At 40.8% G+C, this 23168-nt stretch overlaps 1 protein-coding gene across 6 annotated transcripts in view; it reads left to right on the top strand.

Moving 5' to 3' along the window:
* The window catches only part of NTM (neurotrimin), a 1011020-nt gene that overhangs the window by 973129 nt on the left and 14723 nt on the right, over positions 1-23168 (top strand). For 4 of the 6 annotated variants that reach the window (XM_042475314.1, XM_042475320.1, XM_042475319.1 and 1 more), the window contains 3 exons: positions 4020-4154; positions 5327-5447; positions 6432-6583. In XM_042475314.1, the coding sequence (XP_042331248.1) occupies positions 4020-4154; positions 5327-5447; positions 6432-6583 (408 nt within the window). Of the gene's footprint in view, positions 1-4019; positions 4155-5326; positions 5448-6431; positions 6584-17302; positions 17339-18043; positions 18050-23168 lie in introns of all 6 variants that reach the window. The other 2 variants (XM_042475321.1, XM_042475318.1) reach the window with 2 other exon arrangements.

Genomic DNA, 23168 nt, shown 5'->3' with positions numbered 1-23168 from the left:
ACTAAAACCTGCTAAATCTCCAGGTTATGACACCATACCGATTGAAGTATTGAAACACTGTCCAGAAATATGGACCAAAGCTTTGGCCAATTTATTCACTCTGGTAAATAATACGGGCAAGATTCCAACAAGTTGGAAAGACTCAATCATAATTCCTATCTTTAAAAAAGGTGATAAACATGATCCAGCTAATTATCGCCCGATAAGTCTGCTCTCTATTGTGGGTAAACTTTACGACAGTTATCTGGCAATGAAATTGCAAAGCTGGATGACCACCCAAGCCCTTCTTGGGCCTGAACAAGCGGGCTTTAGAGGCCATATGTCTACTACAGATCATATCACAGTCATTTCATTCCTTATCAATAAATATATTTCCTGACCCAAAGGGAAATTATATGCTGCTTTTATTGATCTAAAAGCGGCTTTTGATCTTATTCATCGACCTACACTTTGGAGCAAATTGGATAGGTTAAATATAGCTTCAAGACTCTTGTTTTTGTTGAGCCAAATTCATACTAACAATTTCTGTAAAGTGAAATTTACTGAAAGAGGACATCTAACTGACCCAATCTATTCAGGAATAGGTGTAAGACAAGGCTGTGTTTTAGCCCCACATTTATTTAACTTATTTGTGGCAGATCTTCCAACTTTCATGTCAGCGGTCGATACCCATCCTCCTATGCTAGGAAATCGCCCACTTTCTGTGTTGCAATATGCCGATGACACTGTATTACTTTCGTTGACTCAAGTGGGATTATCGAGAGCCCTGAATAGATTTAGTGAGTATTGTGTTAAGTTCCACCTACAGATAAATGTTACTATATCAAAGGTTTTGGTATTTTCAAAAGGATTCACTCCAAGGAAATGGAAGGTGAATAATCAAATTATAGAGCAGGTAAAAATGTACACATATTTGGGCGTTCTTTTCCATTATAATGGTCTTTGGGTAAAGCAGAGAGAAAAGGTTGTTCAATCTGGAAAAAGATCTCTGGCGACTCTACAATCCTTTTATTATAAGAAGGGAAACCAAGATTTCCTTGCAGCTATGAAAATTTATAAAACTAAAATTGAAATACTATATAGTATATCTGTTTGGGTAACAGCTTTTAACAAGGAGGTTGAAAGTTTACAAACACAATTCTGCAGGAAAATGTTATCTATCCCACCATGTGTTCATCACCTAACATTATATGCTGAGCTTGGTCTGGATACACTTGAGACCACAGCTTGGTTGATGGCGTACAAATCTTGGCTTAAAATCCATTATAGACCAAATAGATCTAGTCTAATTTGGTTTCTTTTATCTGATAATTATTATACTAACTGGTCAAAAATCTATGAAGATAAATTAAAATTAAAGGGCCTAAGTCTGGATTCTCTACTCCTTCTAACTGAGGAGGAGTGTTTCAAGACAATTAAGAATTGTTTATTGAGTTGGGACTACGAGATGATCTATTCCACTCCTCCCAGAGTGTGTTCCCCTTCTGTATTTGGCATTCCCCCCTATTGTGGTGAGATGCCAAAGTACTTTCAATCATTGTCCCTTCAGGCTTCAAGGAAAGCTTTCCTCTTCGCAAGGTTGAATATTCACCCTTCCTGTGTCACCAGGGGTAGATATTTGAGGATCCCTTTTGCAAATGGAATATGTATATGTGAACTATCCCCAGATACTCTCCAACATATTATATTTCTTTGCCCGCTGTATCAAAAACCGAGAGCGAAATTGTTAAAGAAACTAACGGAAATGAATTACTGCTTAACGGATATAACTCTAGTACATCTATTGGAGGATTGTAATGTACAGATTACACGATTGATGGCCAATTTTCTAATGGAGGCAACAAAAATCTGGCACAAACTAAATAATTGTTAGAGTTTAGTGTTAGATGATTTTAAGGATGAAAATTTTTTTAAAGTAGTTTAATTTTGTTTTGTATTGTTTGTTGTGTATTGTCTATTGAGATGCCAATAAAGGTGGATGGATGGATGGATGGATGGATGGATGGATGGATGGATGGATGATTTTTTTATGATGTCTGGCCAGATACTTTACATCTTATTTTTTTCCCTTGATTGAATATTTAGCATCTAATGGAAGTCAAAGGGTGATATCATGGATAACCCATAGAAATAATGGATAGATAGCTGCTGAAAAATTGAGGATTCATATATTTTCTCCCTAAAATGTTCTTTGTATTCAGATTTAAAAATTCTATATCTTGGCCCTCGTATGGTTATTCCTTCAAACAAACCCAACCATTGTTATTAGCAGACACTGACTATTATCTCTCCTATCCAATGGTCAAGTACATGACTTAAAAAACCTAATTTATTTATATATTTATTGAACTTATATCTTGTCTTTCTCCAAAAATAGGATTCAAGGTAACTAATCGTTCTGGTGGCAAGAAAGACCTATTTTGTATGCTTTTGGTTCCATACAGACAGGTCAAAATAAAGCTGCTTCAGATCACTTTGGAGGTATGCTGTTTAAACGATGCATGCATCCTAAAAGTCTGGAAACTGCACCAATGCTGTGCTCCAGTCCTTAGGACTGGATTGTGGCTTTGGTGCAGCTTCCGGACTCTTAGTATGCATGCATCATTTAAACAGCATACCTCCAAAGTGATCTGAAGCAGCTTTATTTTGGCCTCTCTGTATGGGGCCTTTATTACCAATTCAGCTATTTCATCCTAATTATATTTAAATATGAGCTTGGTTGGTTTTCTTAGTTGGATGCAAAAGCCTGCTTGGTTTATGCAGGAGAAATTTGACTTGATGTCAGAAGCTGAGCCCCATTTTGAGCTGGGCCAGGTTCACAGCTTGGGGAAAAAATACCTTTGGGGGTTACAAGACCAAGTATTCCCCAGCTACGATGGCCAGAATGGGGATTTTTGGATATGTAGTTTGTCAAGGTAACTTTTCCAAGTTCTGGCCAGATTGCCAGACAGGCTTACAAAACCTAGGGGAGGGACTGTGATTTATATTCTGCTCCACAGAACTGTGCTCACAGAAAGAAACATAGCCATTGTGCCAGAAGGGCAGAAGGGACATTAAAATATGGGTTATGGACTTTGATTTGCAGAACAACAAGAAAAAGTTTTTAAAGTGGTCCACAGAGGCCCCCAGAAGTTTTCAAGTGCGCCATAAAATATACCCATTATACCCAAAAGGTAGTTCAATATTGATATAGTCTGTGCGTTTTACACTTTGAAAGCATGACTACATTACAAACACAAGTAACCGAGGTTTGAAATAAGATTATCTTGCACCAATGTATTATCCTGAAGAACTGCTATTGTGAGAGGAGGCTGACATTTCTTTTAGTGATGCCTTTCACAGCATTGCAGTTTTGAGGATTATTTAGCTGCGAGTGGAAACCATAGCAATTAAATAGGGACATGAAAATATCTCACTCTTGGTTTTGTTGTGCTTCTCCAAATCCCCCATGTGTTTGTTTCCCATTTGAATTTCATATCATGTTGTAAAAATAGGTTTCCACATCTGGTGTGAAAATCTATACGCATTTTGGTAGGCACACTTTTCGGTGCATTCTTCTTCCATTGATGAATGAATGTTTGTATGTGATGTTTGGGTAAGTTAAATGATCTTTATGTATGCACTCTGAGTCTGTTTGAAAACCACAGAACAAGGGTTTGCTCTCCAGGAAGAAAAGGAAAATTCTCCATTCAAAAAGCACAGCACTTTTGAAGGAGCCAACAGGTTTGGTGCCTTCCGAACATAGATTATCAATGACAGGCTGCCAAGCTTGGCTGCCTACCACCTCATTTATAAATAATGCTTCTTTCCTTCGCATCAAGATGCTCCGACAGACAAATGGAAGAGATTGTTTGAAGAGCTGTGTCTGGAAATCCCATCAGCATCACTGGTGGGTGAAAGATGCATGCCCGGTGCTGAACATGATGCACGGTTTATATATAACCCACAACTTCAATGTACTGCCACAAGGTTTAGGTTTATTGTTTCTTTTTCTCTTTTTCTTTTTTGGCCTCTGGAAGCTGTGGGATTCTTGAGTGAAGATGAGTACCTGGAGATCACCGGCATCACGCGGGAACAGTCAGGGGAATATGAGTGTAGTGCATCCAATGATGTCTCAACTCCTGTAGTGCGGAGGGTAAAAGTCACTGTGAACTGTGAGTAATCAATCCTTGTTTCTGTTCCTTTGCATTGGTGGATAGAACTGCTAGTAAGATCACTACTTTCCTTTTTGGTAGTTTTAACCTGTGGCAGCTGTTGTTAGGTCAGGGAGGGCTGTTGATTTACTCTGGATTTTAGTCCAAATGTCAGAGGAGGTGTCCAAAATACTGAACCCTACATGCAAAATAGTTTCAGCAACGTGTGCATGTGGTGTGCACCTTCAAGTCATTTCTGACTTATGGGGACACTAAGACCCTAATCCAGTAGTTCTCAAGCCTTGTTCTTCCAGATGTTTGAGACTTCAGCTTCCATAATTCCCAGACGTTGTCCAAGTTAGAAGAGGATCCTGGGAGATGAAGTCCTAAACACCCAAAGGAGCAAAGTTTGGGAACCACTGCCCTAACCTATTACAAGGTTTTCTTGGCAAGATTTGTTCAGAGAAATTTAGCCACCACCTTCCTCTGAGGCTGAGAGTGTGTGACTTGTTCAATGTCATCCAGTGAGTTTCCATGGCCAAACAGGGATTCGAACCCTAATCTCCCAGAGTCCTACTCCAACATTCAAAGCACTACATCATGCTGGTTCTCTCAGCATGTTGAATATGGTAGTCCTTTTAAAATTTGGCCTACAACCCTGGGCAGAGTCACCATCCCACTGACATCAGCCACTGGTTGAACTAACAACTTCAAGACAGTGGTGAACATTAACTCATGAAACTGCTTTCGTTTCAGTCAGACGTATGATAATAGTGTTGGCTTTGACTTGCAGCAACCTTCTTTTCTAGCTCTTCTAATTGAGCTCATTTTAACTGGAGATGTAATCGTTTTGACAGTGACTTTCTGGGTTCAAAGTATTTCACCATAGGGCTATGGCTCTCCTCAGTACAAATGTATTGCATTTGTTAAAACTTTTTTTTAAAAAAATGAAAAAGGATAGCATTGAACAATAATATGCCAGACTTTCAGGGAAATAGCAACAGAAATCATGCTTAGGGCAAGTGCTCATACAAGCAGGCATGCTCATCCAGGCATAGACAGAGGGTTCCAGAATATGTGCACAGTGTATTCCTTCAGACAAGTAAGCCTACCTTCAGTTAGGTTTACAACAATGTTGAAGCAACTGCCTAGGACAGGAATGAGAGCAACTTGTAATGGTCCTTTCTCTACAGATCCACCATACATCTCAGATACTAAGAACACTGGTGTGCCAGTAGGACAGAAGGGCATCCTCCAATGCGAAGCATCTGCAGTTCCATCAGCAGAGTTCCAGTGGTACAAAGATGACAAAAGGTGTGTGGCTTAAATGTGCCTGGCATTTGGAGTCTGCTTTTTGGTTCACAGCCACTTAGCCAGAATCTGTACATCCCATAAAAACATTGCTATCATTCTGCTACACAGAGAACTGGAATATCAGAATGAGATTAGAGGAGTACATTTCTCAGTGACTGAGTATGGATGAAGAAGGGGATAGAAAGAGCTGATTCTTGGCTGTGATTTAAAATGCAGGCACAAAGGGATCAATTTTCCAGCTTGTAACTGTCTGTAAAGAAGAGCCTCTTTTATCCATGGAAGCTTTCCTTGAGGTTTTAGAATCCTGCTTTCCCAGGGTTCTCAGCGAGAGCTTCCACAGAAAGGAGAGGCTATTATTTGCAAATGTTCATCTTACTCCTCGCTTTTCCTCTTCTATCAGTATCTCTCAAATTCCTTCAGTCTCTCTTTCCTTCCTTCCCTCTGTCCATTCCTCTGTATTTGAAGTTCCTGTCTGGTGAGGCTTTAATGCTCACTGTATGGTTTCTTGGTAATTTCATGACCCCAGGTGACCAAGACTGCTGTTTCTGAAGCATTTGGCAATGCAGTGGACAGATCAATGATATTTCTTAAAGACAGTCGGCCAAGATATCTTCTGCCTTGAGCTGTTTGTTTAGGCATAAGCTGCAAGATGGAGAAGGGAAGCATTTTGAACCCAGCAAGCACAAATAGCAGAAGTGCCTCTCATGAGACCAGCCGTAGATAAATGACCTGCACAACCACTTCCAGTATGTTTTCAATAAAATCTTTTCATAAAGTGATCCTGTGGACACAGAAAATTACATCCGATTTGTCCCCAAGAGGGAGCTCATATTAAGTTAGGTTGACCAAATGCAGTAAATTATAGGCAGCAATGCAATTTATAGAAGACCGAGCCAGTCCTTGATAACTGCTTCATCTTTCATTTTGAACCTGTGACCACTCTTTTCCTTTCTCTCATCTATAAAATATCTCCTGTAATTCAAGGCTCATTGAAGGACAGAAAGGGTTGAAAGTTGAAAACAAGGCCTTCTTCTCCCGCTTGACTTTCTTCAACGTCTCTGAACAGGACTATGGAAATTATACTTGTGTGGCCTACAACCAACTAGGAAACACTAATGCCAGCATTATTCTGTACGGTAAGTAAGACATGGAATTATGCACCAACTTAGCAATAGCATTGTGGGAATCTGGGGAAGGGTGTATATGGGGGCATGGGAGAAGGGCCAAAGATCTATTTAGAAAACTTTAAGCGATGGAAACATATGAAAGCTCTAATGATAAAAACCTGGAAAAAATGTAGAATCACTAATGGGATATTAGGTTATCTCAGTACTCTGCCATCTAGTTGCCCTGGATAGGACATCTCTGTTTTGTACTTCATTCCCATTGCTAAAGAAAGATGTCAAAGGGTTGTGACTTGAAGACTTCAGCAACATTCAACACGTTGAGCTTCTTATAGATGCTATTCTCAGATGTCAGTGAGACAAGGAATAAGGCAGCCAAATTCACCATTTGCTGCCAATTTAATGGGAAAGAAGCAGATTCTAAATAGGATAAAATCAGACCAGAAACTCAACTCCCCCCCCCCCCATTCCACTTTACTTGGTTTGACAGAACTCCACCCTTGTTTTTATTTCTACTTGAGATTTGACCAACATTATATAGATACACAAAGCCATCCTGAATAATATCAGACATGTTTTATTTGTTTTTATTTTTTAAAAAATATGTCCCGCCATCTCTGAAAGTTCCTTGGAAGCCTTGCCCTGTCTGAGAATTTAGCCCTGCCTTTGAATTCACTTTTTATTTTGCTCTGGAGTGCAGTTCACTGGTACTTCAACAAAGGAATGGTTTCTCTTCCTGGTCCAAATACACAACCAGATGTTGGAGTAAGAGAGATGTCATGTAGACACAAGGAGTAGAAAACCTGGTGCTTTCCATATTTTAGACTTCACTTCCCATGATTCATAACCATTGACCATGTTAGATGGTGGTCAAAAACCCATGGACATAACAGCAGATATTATTCCCAGTTGGAATATATGCTTTCATTAAATGGAATTTCAATAAATGTTGCCTTTCCACTCAGTGATTCATTAAGTCGGTCTACCGTAATAGGAGTACAAACAGGATTTTACAGGATGTTTTGACATTGCTGTTCCAGAAAACTTATTCATTTATTATTCTTTTACATTTGCTCTTACCATCTTGTAAAATTACAGAGCTATTGTCACCTAGCACTGAAATATCTTTTCTCCCTTAATGAGAGTACCATTTCTTCTGGTTTAGGACTAGTTTTCCACCAACAGCAATTGTTCTTTGCTGTTCTTTGCCCTCAATGAGGAACTTGTTCTCAGTCTTGGTACTCAGAAGTCAGAACTTAGAGGATTTATTTACCTATTATATAAACAGGGCCAAAAAAAGTATAGGGTAAAGGATGGAGATGGAAGCTTATAACATGATTTCTGTTTTTGCTCCACAAAAATTCACATTACCTGGACAATGGGTAGAATTCAAAGATATAGAATCAGTATATAGAAAGATCTTGTAGCACCTTGGAAACTAACTGGAAGAAAGAAGTTGGCAGCATGAGCTTTCATAGACTTCAGTCTACTTCCTCAAAAGTAGCTCATGCTGCCAGCTTCTTTCTTCCAGTTAGTCTCAAAGATGGACAATGCGTACTTATATATCACAGAGAAAGATAAGATCTTCTGTTTATTTTCCCATAATTTTATTGTCAGTCAAATGAAGAAGACATTTACATTCACTTTTACCCCAAAGCTAGTATGTTTCATGGACATATACTGAATTGGTTTGGTTGACTGAAAGCATATACTAGCAGTGTATTCGTACATACCTTGGTGCATCTCAGTTTGGGTTGGAACCTCTGCTGTTCTGTTGTGTTCTCATCTGAAAACTTTGGCTGGAGTTAAACCCGGGGACTCCCAAACACAATGTGGTATCTTCAGCTTTCCTGAATGTATAGCATCTGGTTCTGATGATGGACAATATTCTCTTCTGATAGGGGCCTCTTTCTTGTTTGGCGAGCATGTGGACATTTCTAAATAGCATTGCTATGAGTATGGTATTTTAATTGGAGATACGTAAAATGTCCATCCTAATGAATCTGACTCATCTTAGTGGAATGCTTTTAGCTTTTCTAGATCCTTGGATTTTTTCCTCTAGGACAGGGATTCTCGAAGTCAGTATTTGTGCCTATGCTTAGCAGGAACTATCAAAAGGTTCTTGAAAGGCTGCAGGGAATATCTGGCAAATCAAAGGAAGCTTCAGAAACCAGGATGGAAGGAAGGGCCAGTACAAGATATTTTCATACCTGTAGTAAAGAACAGGATAGTATTACCTTAACATTCTATGTCCAAAGGGTGAATTTTTCTTCAACACTAATGATGAAACAGTGTTCTTCAAAGTACCTGAAGTTAAGTTTCAAGGGTCAAGACCCTTCTAGACAGCACCCAATTATCTAACGGATTGTTTCCACTTCCCATCAGCTTCACCCGAAAAAACTGCTTCACTAGGTCTAATATTAGGGTTGGAAGAAAAGCTTATTTTATGTTTTCTCTTTGTTCTACCCTTCTAATATCACCTCTATTTTCCTCATCTTTTTTAGTCTACAAATTAAAATTTGAGAGTTAAATGCAAATGAAATGCTGCAACGCTGTTATCTCTACTTTTACGTAGTCTGTTAAGAACCAGAACAAGCACATGGGACACTTGGAAATTCTGTCTTACCATCACCACCACCACCAAATTATAGTTTTGTTGAAGTCGGTGGGGCTATCTTTGGGACAGATGCCCTAGCTGCCCAATGTCCCTCTTTCTTTCTTCTTCTTTTTAACATGCTGATTTGCTCATCCTACTTCCATCAGACGTTTTCTGACACATGCTAGATATATGTCCTCAGACGTTCCTTCCCTAGGGTATTGCCCATCAGGAAACCAAGCAGAGGCAACAGTAGGCAATGAAAATATTCTCTTCATATACAAACAAGTGCAACAAAAATCTCAAAGACCATTCTCTGACATCACCACCTTCGAGTGCAGTCTGTTAGGTGAGGCCTTTGAGAATAAACAACCCAAGCGGCTCAGCAATCGCAGGTTTGCTTCCAAGTCGCATTTTCTATTACTGCAACATAAAATAAAAAATTGACTTTAGCAAAGGAAGGCGGGGAGAGCTCTGTAGCCTTATCTGGAAGCTATTTTCTCCACATGCCAGAGCTCTGATTAGAGTGATGGATCCATCTGACACCAGTCACAGCTAGGGACAGCTGTAATTGCTTGGCTTATTTGTCACGCTTCTCCACGTTATAGCAGGCGGCACCATTGCTTGCCTTTGGTGCCAGCTGGGAATTGAGGTGAGGAACAAATCTTGCAGTGCCCCACTTTCTATGGCTTTCATGCCAATCCAAAGCCCGCATCATAGATTGATAGGAAGAGCCACCTCATTCAATGTGAATGACTCAGTATGACTATTGAGATGCAAGCTTCACATGTGTTTCATCACAAGGAGCATCAACTGACCCAGTATAGTACTGACAGCTGTCCGAAAGCTTTACATAAATAAGTGGCACCACCCTTTTCAGTGTAACAAGGGTTGATTAATATGAAGGAGAGACAATATCAAATGAAGATGAAGAGAAATGAATCAAGTACAAGAGAAAGCCTAAAGGTCCGTACATTGAACCTGGGTCCTGAACATGGATTTGCTATGCAATAAAACAAGGACTCTTGAGTTTTATTACCAAGAAGACGGGGTGGCCTGTATGTCCTGGAATACTGTGTGTATGCATTGTGTGTATGCATTGTGCCTTTCAATACGGACAGAGGGTTCCATGATTTCCTCCCCCTCCTCCATGGAAAATGGGCATGTACTGTCAGTGGCATCACTAGGGTGTGTGTGTGTGGGGGGGGGGGGTATGGACTGCACCATGTGGCACCCCAGAGGGGTGATGTTCAACTGCTGGCACTGTGGCAGTTGCTCGGAGAGCAAGAAAGGGCATTTCTTTTTCTCACTTGCCCAACAGCTATGCCAGAGCCAAAACAACCCTCTGGAGGATATAGCGCTGCCCCTTCCAGCAGTGGAGGCTGCTCCTATTTGGACTCTATTGCAGCTGCAGCCATGCCAGAGCCCAAACAGCCCTCCAGAGTCCATAGCACTGTACTCTCAAGTGGCTGCTACTGGGGGGGGCAGTGCCTTCCTTTGGGGCTCCAGTGTGACTCCCAAATGGCCCTCTGGAGGCTGCAGCAGTCTGCCCCACTGCCCAGCTCAAACCGGGTAACACCAACCCCTGCTATAGTATTAGATGTTGATGATCATTTCTTCCTTTGTTGCAATCCCTGGGATTTGATTCTTTCTAGATGTCTACTTTGACGTCTTTTCAAATATCCAGTGGGGTGCTATATGAAGAATTACATCAGCATTTCAGATCACATTAGATAACTACTCAGAGCCAAGCTAGATGTTATGTGGCAGATCATATAACAGTCAACTGACTGGATTATGCTGCTGTGGGATAACAGCATGAATGTGGTAGTGGCTGAGAGAAGGGCTGCTTTGTCCTCTGGATATTTTCATGCTCAAAGTTGCTCCTATCCATACCTTTTCCTCCTTGATCGGGTAAAGCAAGCTTTAGTAGGAAAATGGCAGAATGAAAAACTGTTTAGTAAACTATTCAGTTGTCCATCTCTACTTCCACAGTAGCTTTTCATTCAAAATTCCTAAATGCTGGGAAACACTTGCATGCATTTCTTGTATGACATCTTGTTGAACTTCAGGAGCATATTTTTCCCTTTCTTTGCCAGCTTACTGGTCCCTGGAACGTTGTTTCTTGTTAAATCCTTGAGTTTAAATAGCAGGTCAGAGGAGAAATTGACAAGTTCTGTTAAAATTTGTGTGGTTCTTTAAAGGTTTCATGAGGGAAGATATAGCCATGTTGTTCAATTGGCTTTGGGTTTTGGTTGCCTACCTCTGTGTACATCACAACTTGGGAAGACAAAAATGTCAGAACCTGTAGGAGTACAGCTTTCAGGAAAATCCAAACAGCATACCTTCTGGGAGTTGTACTCCAACAAAGTAACACTTCCAAGATCTGGAAAAAGTGGCCCTATTCTTTAATCATTTGGGTGTTCTGTATTATACACACCAGTGTGCAGCAAGATGTACTGTATATTATTTGGTACACTGTTGTACACACATCAGGTAACTACAATGCATATTTATACAACGTGCATAAATGCAATGCATATTTGTGTACACAAATGACTGTATTAATGGCTTATCAATTCTTTTCTCACATCATCCAAAAGGCTTGTGATAGGCAAAAGGACTTTGAAGGCAAATGGTGTTTGAGTAACAATGTAGTACCATAATATAACAGATAATACGAGCATAGCTCATACAGCATAACTATCCCCTTCAGATGCATGTATCAACTCTGAAACCAGGTTATTTGTGTCTACTACTCAGAAATGACCAGGTTTTGACTTTGAGAATCACTGGTAAGAGGCAGCTGTGTGGTAGGCACTGGGAATGTATTCCAATAGCACCATCATATGCTGAACAAACAATGAATGCAAGGCAGATACTTGGTTGATGGTAAATAATAAGTGGTGGAATAAGGGGGGGGGAAGCAAACTCTTCAGTATACTGAAGCCATATTACCATGCAAGCAGTGGGGTAGAAGCAAGTGTCCATGTTCATATTGGGGCCTCACCTGATGTATAGTGCTGATTGTTTAACTCCTGATGACATCTTTCCCATTACATGCATCACAATGTTAAATCATACAGCCTTGCAAAACTTTATGGTACCAGATGTCCTGGAGAGTTGCATAATTCCCATCCCTGCTCTGACTTTTAAGGTGAAACAGTGACATTATAATTACGATATTTGACTTTTAGATGAGCTGAATGTGATGGTGAAGGAGATAAATTCCAGACCTATCTAAACATCAGTTGTGCATTTAGGTTTCCAAGTGAAGAGAAACAGCTGCACTTTAAGGCCAGAACATTTGTACCTCCTGCAACAGGCTTTACTTGTCTGTCTTAGATCCCACAGTGTGTCAGAGCATATGAAGCCTCTCTAGAGGCCTCCAGGCTGTGGTTTATGCCACTCGCTGACATCAGTAATTGTCACCTGCACTGATGGATTGCCATTTCTCAAAATAATGAGGTGATGTGGAAAGTGGAAAATAGACTGGGCTCTGAGACTTTCAGTGCTCGCACTTTCCTGTTCTCTGAATATATACTGTACAAGTGGCAACAGGCGTGGAAGTCTTTGTGCGGCTTGGTGCACATCACTGATGCCGTAGGCATGTGCTATAGCTAGAATCCTGTGGACAGTTCTGGGACAATGTGGAGGCATGTGGTCACTGCCCTTCCTTAGTCTTGCCAAGAACCTTTTCTCATGCCAATAAATTTCTTTCTGAACTTATCAACAGCTTAAAGAAAGCACTGTGCTTCTTATTTTCCTCATCAGGGGCACATTCCTGCTAAAATCTCTCCACCACTGAGTTCATAACCAAAGTCCCCCTATTGTATAATAAAGGAGCCATCTTGTGAACTGTTGAGTCTTAAAGCAGCCCAGCCAAGGGCAATGCTCACAGAGGGATAGTCAGATAATTAAACTACAGCAGGGTCCCACTATACTATCCTGTATTAATCTCCATCTAGCAAATCATTTTCTTCCTCTCTTTACCACCCTCCCACAACACCTTTTGTCTGAGTACATTGTAAACTCTGCAGGACTTCACTTTCCTACTATATAGTGCCTGAATATAGAAAGAAACTAATTTCATAAGAGGTCTCCTGTTGAGATACAGAGTTCTAGGCCAAAGTGTTTTTAGGGGAAACAGCAGACACCATATTTCGAATATGAGGTATGCCATGCTCAAATCAATATAAAAGAGCTTGACAAGGTCACTGAAATGGCTTGGATATTTGCCTGCATAGAACATCAAAGGTGCCCTGGATATGTGCCTTCATAGAACAGAATCCCTATTCTTTTACTAATCTTTATTGATGGAATACCTGTAGTTATCAGTTGTGGATAATATATTATTTCAGAAACAATATAATCAGAGATGGAAAAGGTTTTTTTTTTTTAAAGCTACAGCTCAAAGAATCCTCCAGGTAGGATGGTCAATGGTCATGATGGCTGGAGAATTCTAGAGGTTGTAGTCTAAAAAGTAAATTTTCTAAGCACTGAATATGGCATACCACACCCAAAATGCAAAAGAAAATACTGACATCTAGCATGAGCGTGAGAGGTGTGTAAACTAAGGCTGCATCTACACTGCAGAATGAATGCAGTTTGACACCACTTTAAATGGCATGGCTCAGTGCTATGGAATGTTGGGATGTGTAGTTTTGTGAAATATTTAACCTTCTCTCTCAGACAATTCTGGTGCTAGAACAAACTCAAAATCCTAGGATCCCATAGGATGGAGCCATGACATTTAACGTGGTGTCAAACTGCATTCATTCTGCAGAGCAGCAGCAATCCAAGACTGAACTGTGAGTTATTCAGGGCCTAATTTCAATTGCGCCACAGTCATGATCTTACTTTACAAGTATTAGGCAAGATGTTAATCTCATAGCTTCATTTCTGGGCTGCTTTAAAGATTATTGCAACAATTTATATGAAATAGCTTGTGTATTCAGAATGTACTACAAAAGCAGGAAACATAATCATCATCATCATCATCATCATCATCATCATCATCATCATCTGTTTATTTGTATCCCGCTTTTCCTTTGTAGATCAAAGCGGGTTACAGCAAGTACAGTAATGTACAAAATTTACAAACAGTCTGCAGGCATAAAACACAAGAATACAATAAACAGGTTAAAAACAAGCTAAAAAATTACAGAATTAAAACACAACAGTGGCTAGCCTAAAGTGCAGGTGCAACAATACATCGGGGAGAGAGTGGATGTTACATTGTCTGGGGGAAAGCCTGTTGGAAGAGGAAGGTTTTCAACCTCTTCCTAAAAGAATCAAGGGAGGTAATCGAGCGGAGCTCACCGGGAAGGGAGTTCCAAAGCTGCGGGGCCGAGCTGGAAAATGCCCTTTGAGCAGTTGCAGAGTATTTCATAACTGGAACTCTCAACAATTGCTTCCCGGCCAACCTGAGAGTGCGGGGCAGATTATATGGGGAGAGGCGGTCCTCCAAGTACCCTGGACCCAAGCCATTTAGGGCTTTATAGGTAATAACCAACACGTTGTATTGGTCCCGGAAGCGAATAGGCAGCCAATGGAGATCTTGTAAAACAGGTGTTATATGGCTGGACCTGGAACTGCCAGTGACCAGCCTGGCTGCCATGTTATGCACTAATTGAAGTTTCTGGGTTTGGTACAAGGGTTGCCTCATGTAGAGCGTGTTATAGAAATCCAACCAAGAGGTTACCAGAGCATGTACCACCGTTTCAAGGTCTCCCCGGCCCAGGTAGGGTCGCAGCTGGCGTATCAGCCGAAGCTGATAACAAGTGCTCCTGACTGTCGCATCCACCTGAGATGTCAGGTGGAGCGACGAGTCCAGGAGCACCCCCAGACTGCGAACAAAGTCCTTCAGGGGAAGCGTGACCCCATTCAGGACAGGTGGACAAATTTCCATGCCCGGGCCCGGGGAACCTATCACGAGTACTTCCGTTTTCTCTGGATTCAATAATGGTCATCTCATACCAGGGAGTCTGTCTTCCATTGATGCAAATATGCTGTGATTTTCAAGAGAATGGTCAAAATACTATGAAGGTTTAGGCCTGAGAAAGGGATTTCAAGATTTCAAACTAGAATCTGGCAAGGAAAAGCAATATCAAGTCCAGTTTTTAGTAAGACAGTGCAGAATCAGATGAGGCAAGACAAGGCTGAGCTAAATCCAGGTAAGGCAGAGTAAAGCAACACAAGACAAGAGTTCTGGAAGAAAGAGGTAGAAACTCAAGGAGCAATGTAGGGAAATCCGGTTTGAGACTGAAAGGAATGAGGCAAGAATGTGGCTTCTGAATGAAAAGCAAAGGACAGTACTTAGATTGAACACCACAGTAGAGAAATGAGAGGGTAAAGAAAACACAGTTACAATAAGTACATTTAATGGAAAAACAAAGATGCTAAAATGGCAAATGGAACAAAAATGTCATCGTGTAGCATACACAACATAATATACTAAATTAAAATCTGTGCACTGAACATGTTTCCAACCAAAATGGTCTTCATCAGCAGTTACAAACAAAATGACACAGGCATAATTATAATAAACTCTCAGAAGGCTGTCAGCGAACAGCCTTAATGTTTTCCTGCAAAGCCTTAAATTGCATTACCAAATAGGGAGGTCAAACAACAAACCCAAAACTCTAGTGCAAAGGCAAACCTAAGCACCAGATAGCTTCAATAAGAGCTGTAATTACACTGACACTTCAGTTTCTTCTAATTTTGTAACAAATGCATTTGTACACATTGTGTTTTTTTCACTGGCACCTCTCATTTCTGTCCTGAATCGGGCTTCAGCAAAACCTTTAAAAGAGCTTCACTTTAACTTGCCTCCAGCAATGGATGTCTCTTCAGCTTATTTGGGCCTGTTCTGCTTAAGCATTTCATTGTGTCAAATGGTGCCAGGGGGAGGCTATGGTTCTGCTGGAATTAGTAAGCTAGAGTCTTCAGAAGCAGGTGGGCAATGTAGCTTTCTTGAATGGAAAGGCTGAAGCAAAGTGGTTTTCCAGGTTATGAAGGCTTTTGTGGTTAGATATGAGTGATTACTCCTCCAATAGCTCTGCCACTATCTCATCTCCTGAAGGAGAGGAGTTGGTTTGTTTCTTGAATATGGGAGGTTTGACCCTAGGAGTTCATCTGTTTCTAAGGGAAAGGCATGACATTGCAGTGGAATAAATCTGGAATAGATTTTCCAGAAGTGGAATGGGATGAGAAGATCACCTCTCTTTGAATGACTTATTTTGCCATTGATAGGTCTCCCCTGTGACTTCATAATTTTGTATGTTTATGTTGTTAATTGGATCAGAGTGTTAATTGGAACAGGCGAATAATTATATAAAATATTTTTATATAATTATATTTAAAAAAAACAAAGATGTTGTGAGATATGAACCATGAAATAAAGAAAATTGGGTGGTGAAATTCTAGCTTCTGAATTTTGCAATTAGCAGCAGAGTAATTGCTGACAGTCCCAGAAACAGACAGACAGACAGGTAGGTAAGCAGGCAGATATTATATTGAATATGATGATACATCCAACAATAATATTTTATATCTGTGGAACACTCCCTGTTTTCTAGCATATTTTCTCTGCTGCCATAAATACAGGGCAAGGAAATGGCTGGGAGAAGCCTGTGGAGGAGGAAAGCAGAAGAATGGGAAAGAACTGAGCATTTCCTTTCCTGCCTATCTTTTTCTGGTATTTTTAAAAAATCTAGTTTGTCCCTTAGTTATACTTTCCTTGGAGATTCCTTACCCCATGGAATTAGACCACCTTCTGGGGTGACCACCTTAATTGCCAACAATATGTGATAATAATATCAGAAATGAAAGCTTTGATGTACAAGGCAAGGAGTTGGGTTATAGGGCATTTCACTTCAAGATGCAACCCTCCGATAAGAAGGGCTCTTTTGCAAGGCTGGTGTTATGATGGAATCATCCTTCTCATCTTCCATTCACGCTTCCTTTTGCTCATGTTTGGAGAGTGTCTGCTGTTTTCCAACTTGCCTGCTCACTTCAGCGCCACCCAGCCACGCCACATATTGTGTTCATGGAGTAGCAATTATGAAACAGTATATTTAGTTTTATTTTATCTTCATTTTTTTTCTCTTCCATTGTTTCCTCACCTGGTTTAGAAATAAGTGAGCCCACAAGCTCAACCTTGTTCCAAGGTCAGTATTGTTCTTGCTGTATGTCACATCTTCTCTGCCTCCCTTAACTGCAACCTCCCCGTCTCCACCTCCACTTGTTGTTATACATTGCCTGTTTCCCTGTCCAGTTTGCATGGAGGATGGTACCACTTCCTGCTGAGCAACCAAAGAGAGTTCAGGTTCTGATTATTCTCCTCGTCTCCATTGTGTCATGTCTGATATGCCAACCCACTGGTTCAGAGCTGTAGTATCCAGTTCCAAATCTCCTCATTGTTCCAGACATTGACCTCAATTGTGTTAGTCTCAACTAGAGTAGGCTGACTGAGTCCTACTCTTGAATGGTGAGTTAACACATAGGTAAACCCCATTTATTCAGTGGGTTGGAGATTCTATCTTTTTTCTCTTCAGTTCTTTCTGAACAGTTGGAATAAGGTCAATTCTTGGAAAACATTTGAAAAAATGGGCTGCCCAGTTTTGCTGCCCAAAGGTAGCATAAAGGATAGACAACTATTAGAGAATTGGACCTTCCTCTCAGTAATACACTGTATAATTCTCCGCCCCGTGGGTGAAAGTTTGGCACACTTGAGTAGAGTAATGACTTTCAGGAGGCCATTTTCACTCAGTGCTGGTATATACCCAGAGACCATTTCACATAGAAAACCTGTATTATACACATGGCAATAAGTAATACTGAAATAGTAAATCTGATTAAGAGAACAATGCTAGAAATCAGTAAAGGACAAAGTTGTCCTCTTTCCATAAAGCTACAACTCCAAGTGTTCTTGGCAGGAGCTGTCATGAAAACAGTTCTAAAACAATGTATTTGCAGAGTAGATTTGCAGAGTAGATGTGCCTACATAGAATTAGAAGGGCTGGAACAGTCAGAAATGTCCAGTCTCTTCTTTTTGTTCCTCTTTACCTTAATAGAACATTTGATCTCATTCCAAGCTCAAGGTCAAAACTTAAGAGAGCTATTTCTCTGCATCACAGCTCCCCAAATCCCAGAGCCAGCTAGTTATCCAAACAGGTGGCTTTCCCAAGCTATACTGGCTTGAGGTTGACAGTCTTGATCAATGCTCAAATGTGGCATCATGCCAATCAGAAAAAGAGCTGCTTCTCTTCTGCATGGAAGTAATCTTTTTGTAGCTCTTTGCTACTAAAAGCATGTTGCAAATGCTGTTATTGCCATCCTTGCACCAGCTAGGCAGCTCAAATGACCAGAGGCCCAGCTTCATAGCTATTCTGGAGGCAAAACCAAATTCCATTTGGGATCATTACAGAACACATAAAAAGGATCCAGAGTAATTGGTGGCATAGCGAAGAAAGGATTAATGTTGGTAGAAGGAGATGTGGAACTGGCAGGAAGTGGCCCCAAGTTGCATCATGTGGCAAATGGAGATGAATGGTTTTTGGAAAGAAGCATGCGCCAAGGCCAGGTGTTTAAACAGATTCATTATTTTTTTTTAAAAAAAGAAAGTTAATGGAATGCAGGTGAGGAAGAGTTCTTGCAATCACAGTCTGCTCTCCAACCTTATACCTTCCATCTTCATAGAAGAAACCTGATTGTAGGAATGGACCTTAACATAGCCTTGTTCTACAGACCTCCATCCGATTTCATCACTGATTGCAGGAAATGTATGTGGTTGGTCTCCCTGTCAATCTGCATTCCCTTTCCCTTTGCAGAATCAACACTGAAATGCAGCCGCCTCATTTAAATTAAACAAACAAACAAAAGAACTGATTTATTAACTCATCTGTTCTTTCTTTTTTTCCCCTTTTTCTTTCTTTCTTTCTGTTTTTCCTCCTGCATGGCTTCCCCGTGTGTCTCCTCCTCATGCCTCCCTACATTCTGCCATGTAAGTACCACTAGCTTATCTACCAGTGCTAGCAATTATGAAGCCTTTTTCTGTGCTAAAGGGTTGGTGGGCAGACCTTTGGAGGGTGGGGAGATGGGAAGCGAGGTAGGTTTTGGAGCATCGATAAACAATAGTCTTTGGAATTCACTGATGTAGTGGAGGAGCCAAAGTGGAAGCTGGATCAATTATCTAAACACTGTAATGTAGAGAAAAGCCCTATTCAGATTTTCAGCCCAAAGAGTTATACGCAACACATGAGGAAGAAATGTGGCTTCTCCACTCTTTCCATTCACAAGTGGAAAAATCACATAGAAAATGCTGTTTTGCTTCAGAGTAGAACTTGCTAGAGAGAGAGAGAGAGTGAAGCTGGAGGAAGTGAGTTAATGTACTCTCCTCTTAACATCTTGCTTTTAACCTTTTCTGGAGGAATGCATGACTAGGGCTTACATAAGTGAGAAATGATGTGGAATTACAAAACAGAGGGATAAATAGAGATCTATATATAGCATGATATATATGTACTATATATTAAGGAGAGGAAACCTTCTGGTATGAGTGCTCTAAATAGGGGGTTAGTACACAGCTTGGATAGAAGGCAGGAAGGAAGGATCATTATCATGCTCTCAGTCCTGTCTGCATTCCAGTATAGTAGACTAAAGAAGTGGTCTACAATTGCCAACATGTTTTCTGATAATTTCTTAATGGCTGTTGGGCATGGGAGAGGGAAATGTGCAGTTCTTTACTGGAATAAGCCATTTAAATTTTATTGGGGGGACATTTATATTTTAAATTTCAGTATCATAGGAGCTCATTAGACCAGTGTTATATACGCTGGCTTGGGGGTGGTGTGGCGGTGTGGCATACGTACACCAGACACCCCAACTCCACCCCATGCCATCCATTTGACCAGATGGCAGGTGGCATCACACTGTGCCTTTGGTGCAGCGTTTACGTGCACTGTGCCAAAGAAGCAACAAAAAGGCACCTCCTTGGCTAGGGTGCACTTTCCATGGTGAAAAAAGGAGCTGGTTTTTGCGTCTTCTTTTTACGCCATGGAAAGGCCAGATCAGGGCCAAGGTATATAGTGGGGTGGTCTGTGGAGGAAAGGGATAGCAGCAGGCTGCTCCAAAGCCTCCTGTTGAGCCTCAAAGGCATCTTTAAACCTCTCTTTATTATTTATTTCTTAAACTTTTTATTGTGATTACAAGCAACCACAACACTCACTAAATTCTGAGAAGTATCAGAATGGTCATATTTGTTTTTTTAAAAAGTGGACTTTGTCTAAACAGCTATTGAAGTGCAGTTTGCCACCTTTTAAAATGTGTCTCTTTTCATTTAGTGATGCAGATCAGCTATGTACAGGAATACCTGTTTAACCTAAATGAATTTAAGTCTCCGGGACCAGATGAGCTACATCCAAGGGTATTAAAAGAACTGGCTAATGTAATATCGGAGCCATTGGCAATAATCTTTGAAAACTCCTGGAAAACAGGAGAGATCCCAGCAGACTGGCGGAGGGCAAACGTTGTCCCCATCTTCAAAAAGGGGAAAAAAGAGGATCCCAACAATTATCGTCCAGTTAGTCTGACATCAGTACTAGGAAAGATTCTGGAGCAGATCATTAAACATAGAGTCTGTGAACATCTAGAAGCCAATGCCATAATCACAAAAAGTCAACATGGGTTTCAGAGAAACAAGTCATGCCAGACAAATCTAATCTCTTTCTTTGATAAAATTACCAGCTTGGTAGATGAAGGGAATGCTGTGGATATAGTATATCTTGATTTCAGTAAGGCCTTTGACAAAGTTCCCCATGACATACTTGCAAACAAGCTTGTAAAATGTGGGCTAGACAAAGGAACTGTTACATGGATCTGTAATTGGTTGACCGGCCGAACCCAAAGGGTGCTCAACAATGGCACCTTTTCATCCTGGAGAGAAGTAACCAGTGGGGTCCCACAGGGCTCTGTCCTGGGCCCAGTGCTATTCAACATCTTTATCAATGACTTAGAGGAAAAAATTGGGGGAATACTTATCAAATTTGCAGATGACACTAAAGTAGGAGGAATAGCTAATACTCCAGAGGACAGGATCAAAATTCAAAATGACCTGAATAGACTAGAAAGCTGGGCCAGAGCTAACAGAATGAACTTCAACAGGGAGGAATGTAAGGTACTGCACTTAGGGCGAAAAAATAAAATGCACAGATATAGGATGGGAGACACCTGGCTTAAGGAGACAACATGTGAAAGGGATCTAGGAGTCCAAGTAGACCACAAGTTGAACATGAGTCAACAGTGTGATGCGGCAGCTAACAAGGCCAATGCGATTTTAGGCTGCATCAATAGAAGTATCGTATCTAGATCAAGGGAAGCAATAGTGCCACTATATTCTGCTCTGGTCAGGCCCCACCTGGAATATTGTGTCCAGTTCTGGGCGCCACAATTCAAAAAGGACATTGAGAAACTGGAGCGTGTCCAAAGGAGGGTGACTAAAATGGTGAAAGGTCTGGAAACCTTGCCCTATGAGGAACGACTCACGGAGCTGGGGATGTTTAGCCTGGAGAAGAGAAGGTTAAGAGGTGATATGATAGCCCTATTTAAATACTTGAAGGGATGTCATATTGAGGAGGGAGCGAACTTGTTTTCTGCTGCTCCAGAGAACAGGACCCGGAACAATGGATGCAAGCTGCAGGAAAAGAGATTCCACCTCAACATTGGGAGGAATTTCCTGACAGTAAGGGCTGTTCCACAGTGGAACACACTTCCTCGGAGTGTAGTGGAGTCTCCCTCCTTGGAGGTCTTCAAACAGAGGCTGGATGGCCATCTGTCGACGATGCTTTGATCTGGATTTCCTGCATGGCAGGGGGTTGGACTGGATGGCCCTTGCGGTCTCTTCCAACTCTATGATTCTATGATTCTATGTTGGGGTGCAATAGGAGACTGTTTAAACATTCTTTAATATATCTCCTCAAGGTTCTTTTCCTCAGTGTGATTTAATGTGTTAGTATGATTAAATGCATGTGCACATGTTCTTGGTTTCATCAGTCACTAGAAGCAGGAAGAATTTGGCATGTTGATCTGCACTTATTTTATTCTTTCATTTTTAACCCCCCCCAGCAGATTTATTTGTGCAAAAATTGGTTATGCAGAACTTGTTTGTGGTTAAAAAAAAAGGGGGGGGGAGGGTGTTGTGCAAAAACATTGATTTCTGAGCAAATAAATATTTGCACAAAAACTGTGAAGTTCTCCAGAGTTTTCAGCGCTGTTGTAATTATTTTGCATCTAACTACAGGAACATACTGAGACATTCTCCAATCCTGGCCACTCTTCAGAAGGCATGGAATAGTTGTGGGAGCAGAGAGCCTTAGAGGCTGTACATTACAGTTAGGTGGGTCCAAAACACATTGCAGAAATATTCCAGTTTGAGACAGCTTTAATTGTCCTGGCTCAGTGTTGGAGAATACTAGGAATTGTGGCTTATTGTGGCACCAGAGCTCTCTGACAGAGAAGTCTGAATGTCTCACAAAACTGCAATTCCCCAGAACTCCATAGCATTGAGCCAGGGCAGTTAAAGCGGTATCAAATTGGATTATTTCTGCAGTATATTTTGGGTTTAAACGCTGCGGAAGGAGGAAGAAAATCCCAACCTCTGCAGTGCTCAAAAAAAGGCATGGACAGCATAAGGGAAACGTAGAAATGTGTATGCCACTAACAAGATGCCAGACTATGTGTATTCATCCTATGGCATTAGTCTCACACATGGTTCTTCCTTGCCAAAAATCTAAGTTCTTTCAGTATGACTTCTTTTGTTGATCTTAACAAGCATGTCAAGCTAAGATGTCATATATAGTTGTGATTTTTTTTCATAGATATATGAATATTTCTGCTACCACTAAAGGCAAGATACTTGTACATTTTTGTTGTTTTTTTAATGAATAACCTTAAATAACCACATTTCTACAGCAGGTACAGATTCTCTCCAGTGGAACAACA

The sequence above is a fragment of the Sceloporus undulatus genome, chromosome 6 (assembly GCF_019175285.1).
Source record: "Sceloporus undulatus isolate JIND9_A2432 ecotype Alabama chromosome 6, SceUnd_v1.1, whole genome shotgun sequence".
NCBI lineage: Eukaryota > Metazoa > Chordata > Lepidosauria > Squamata > Phrynosomatidae > Sceloporus > Sceloporus undulatus.
This window is presented reverse-complemented; position numbering and strand designations above follow the sequence as displayed.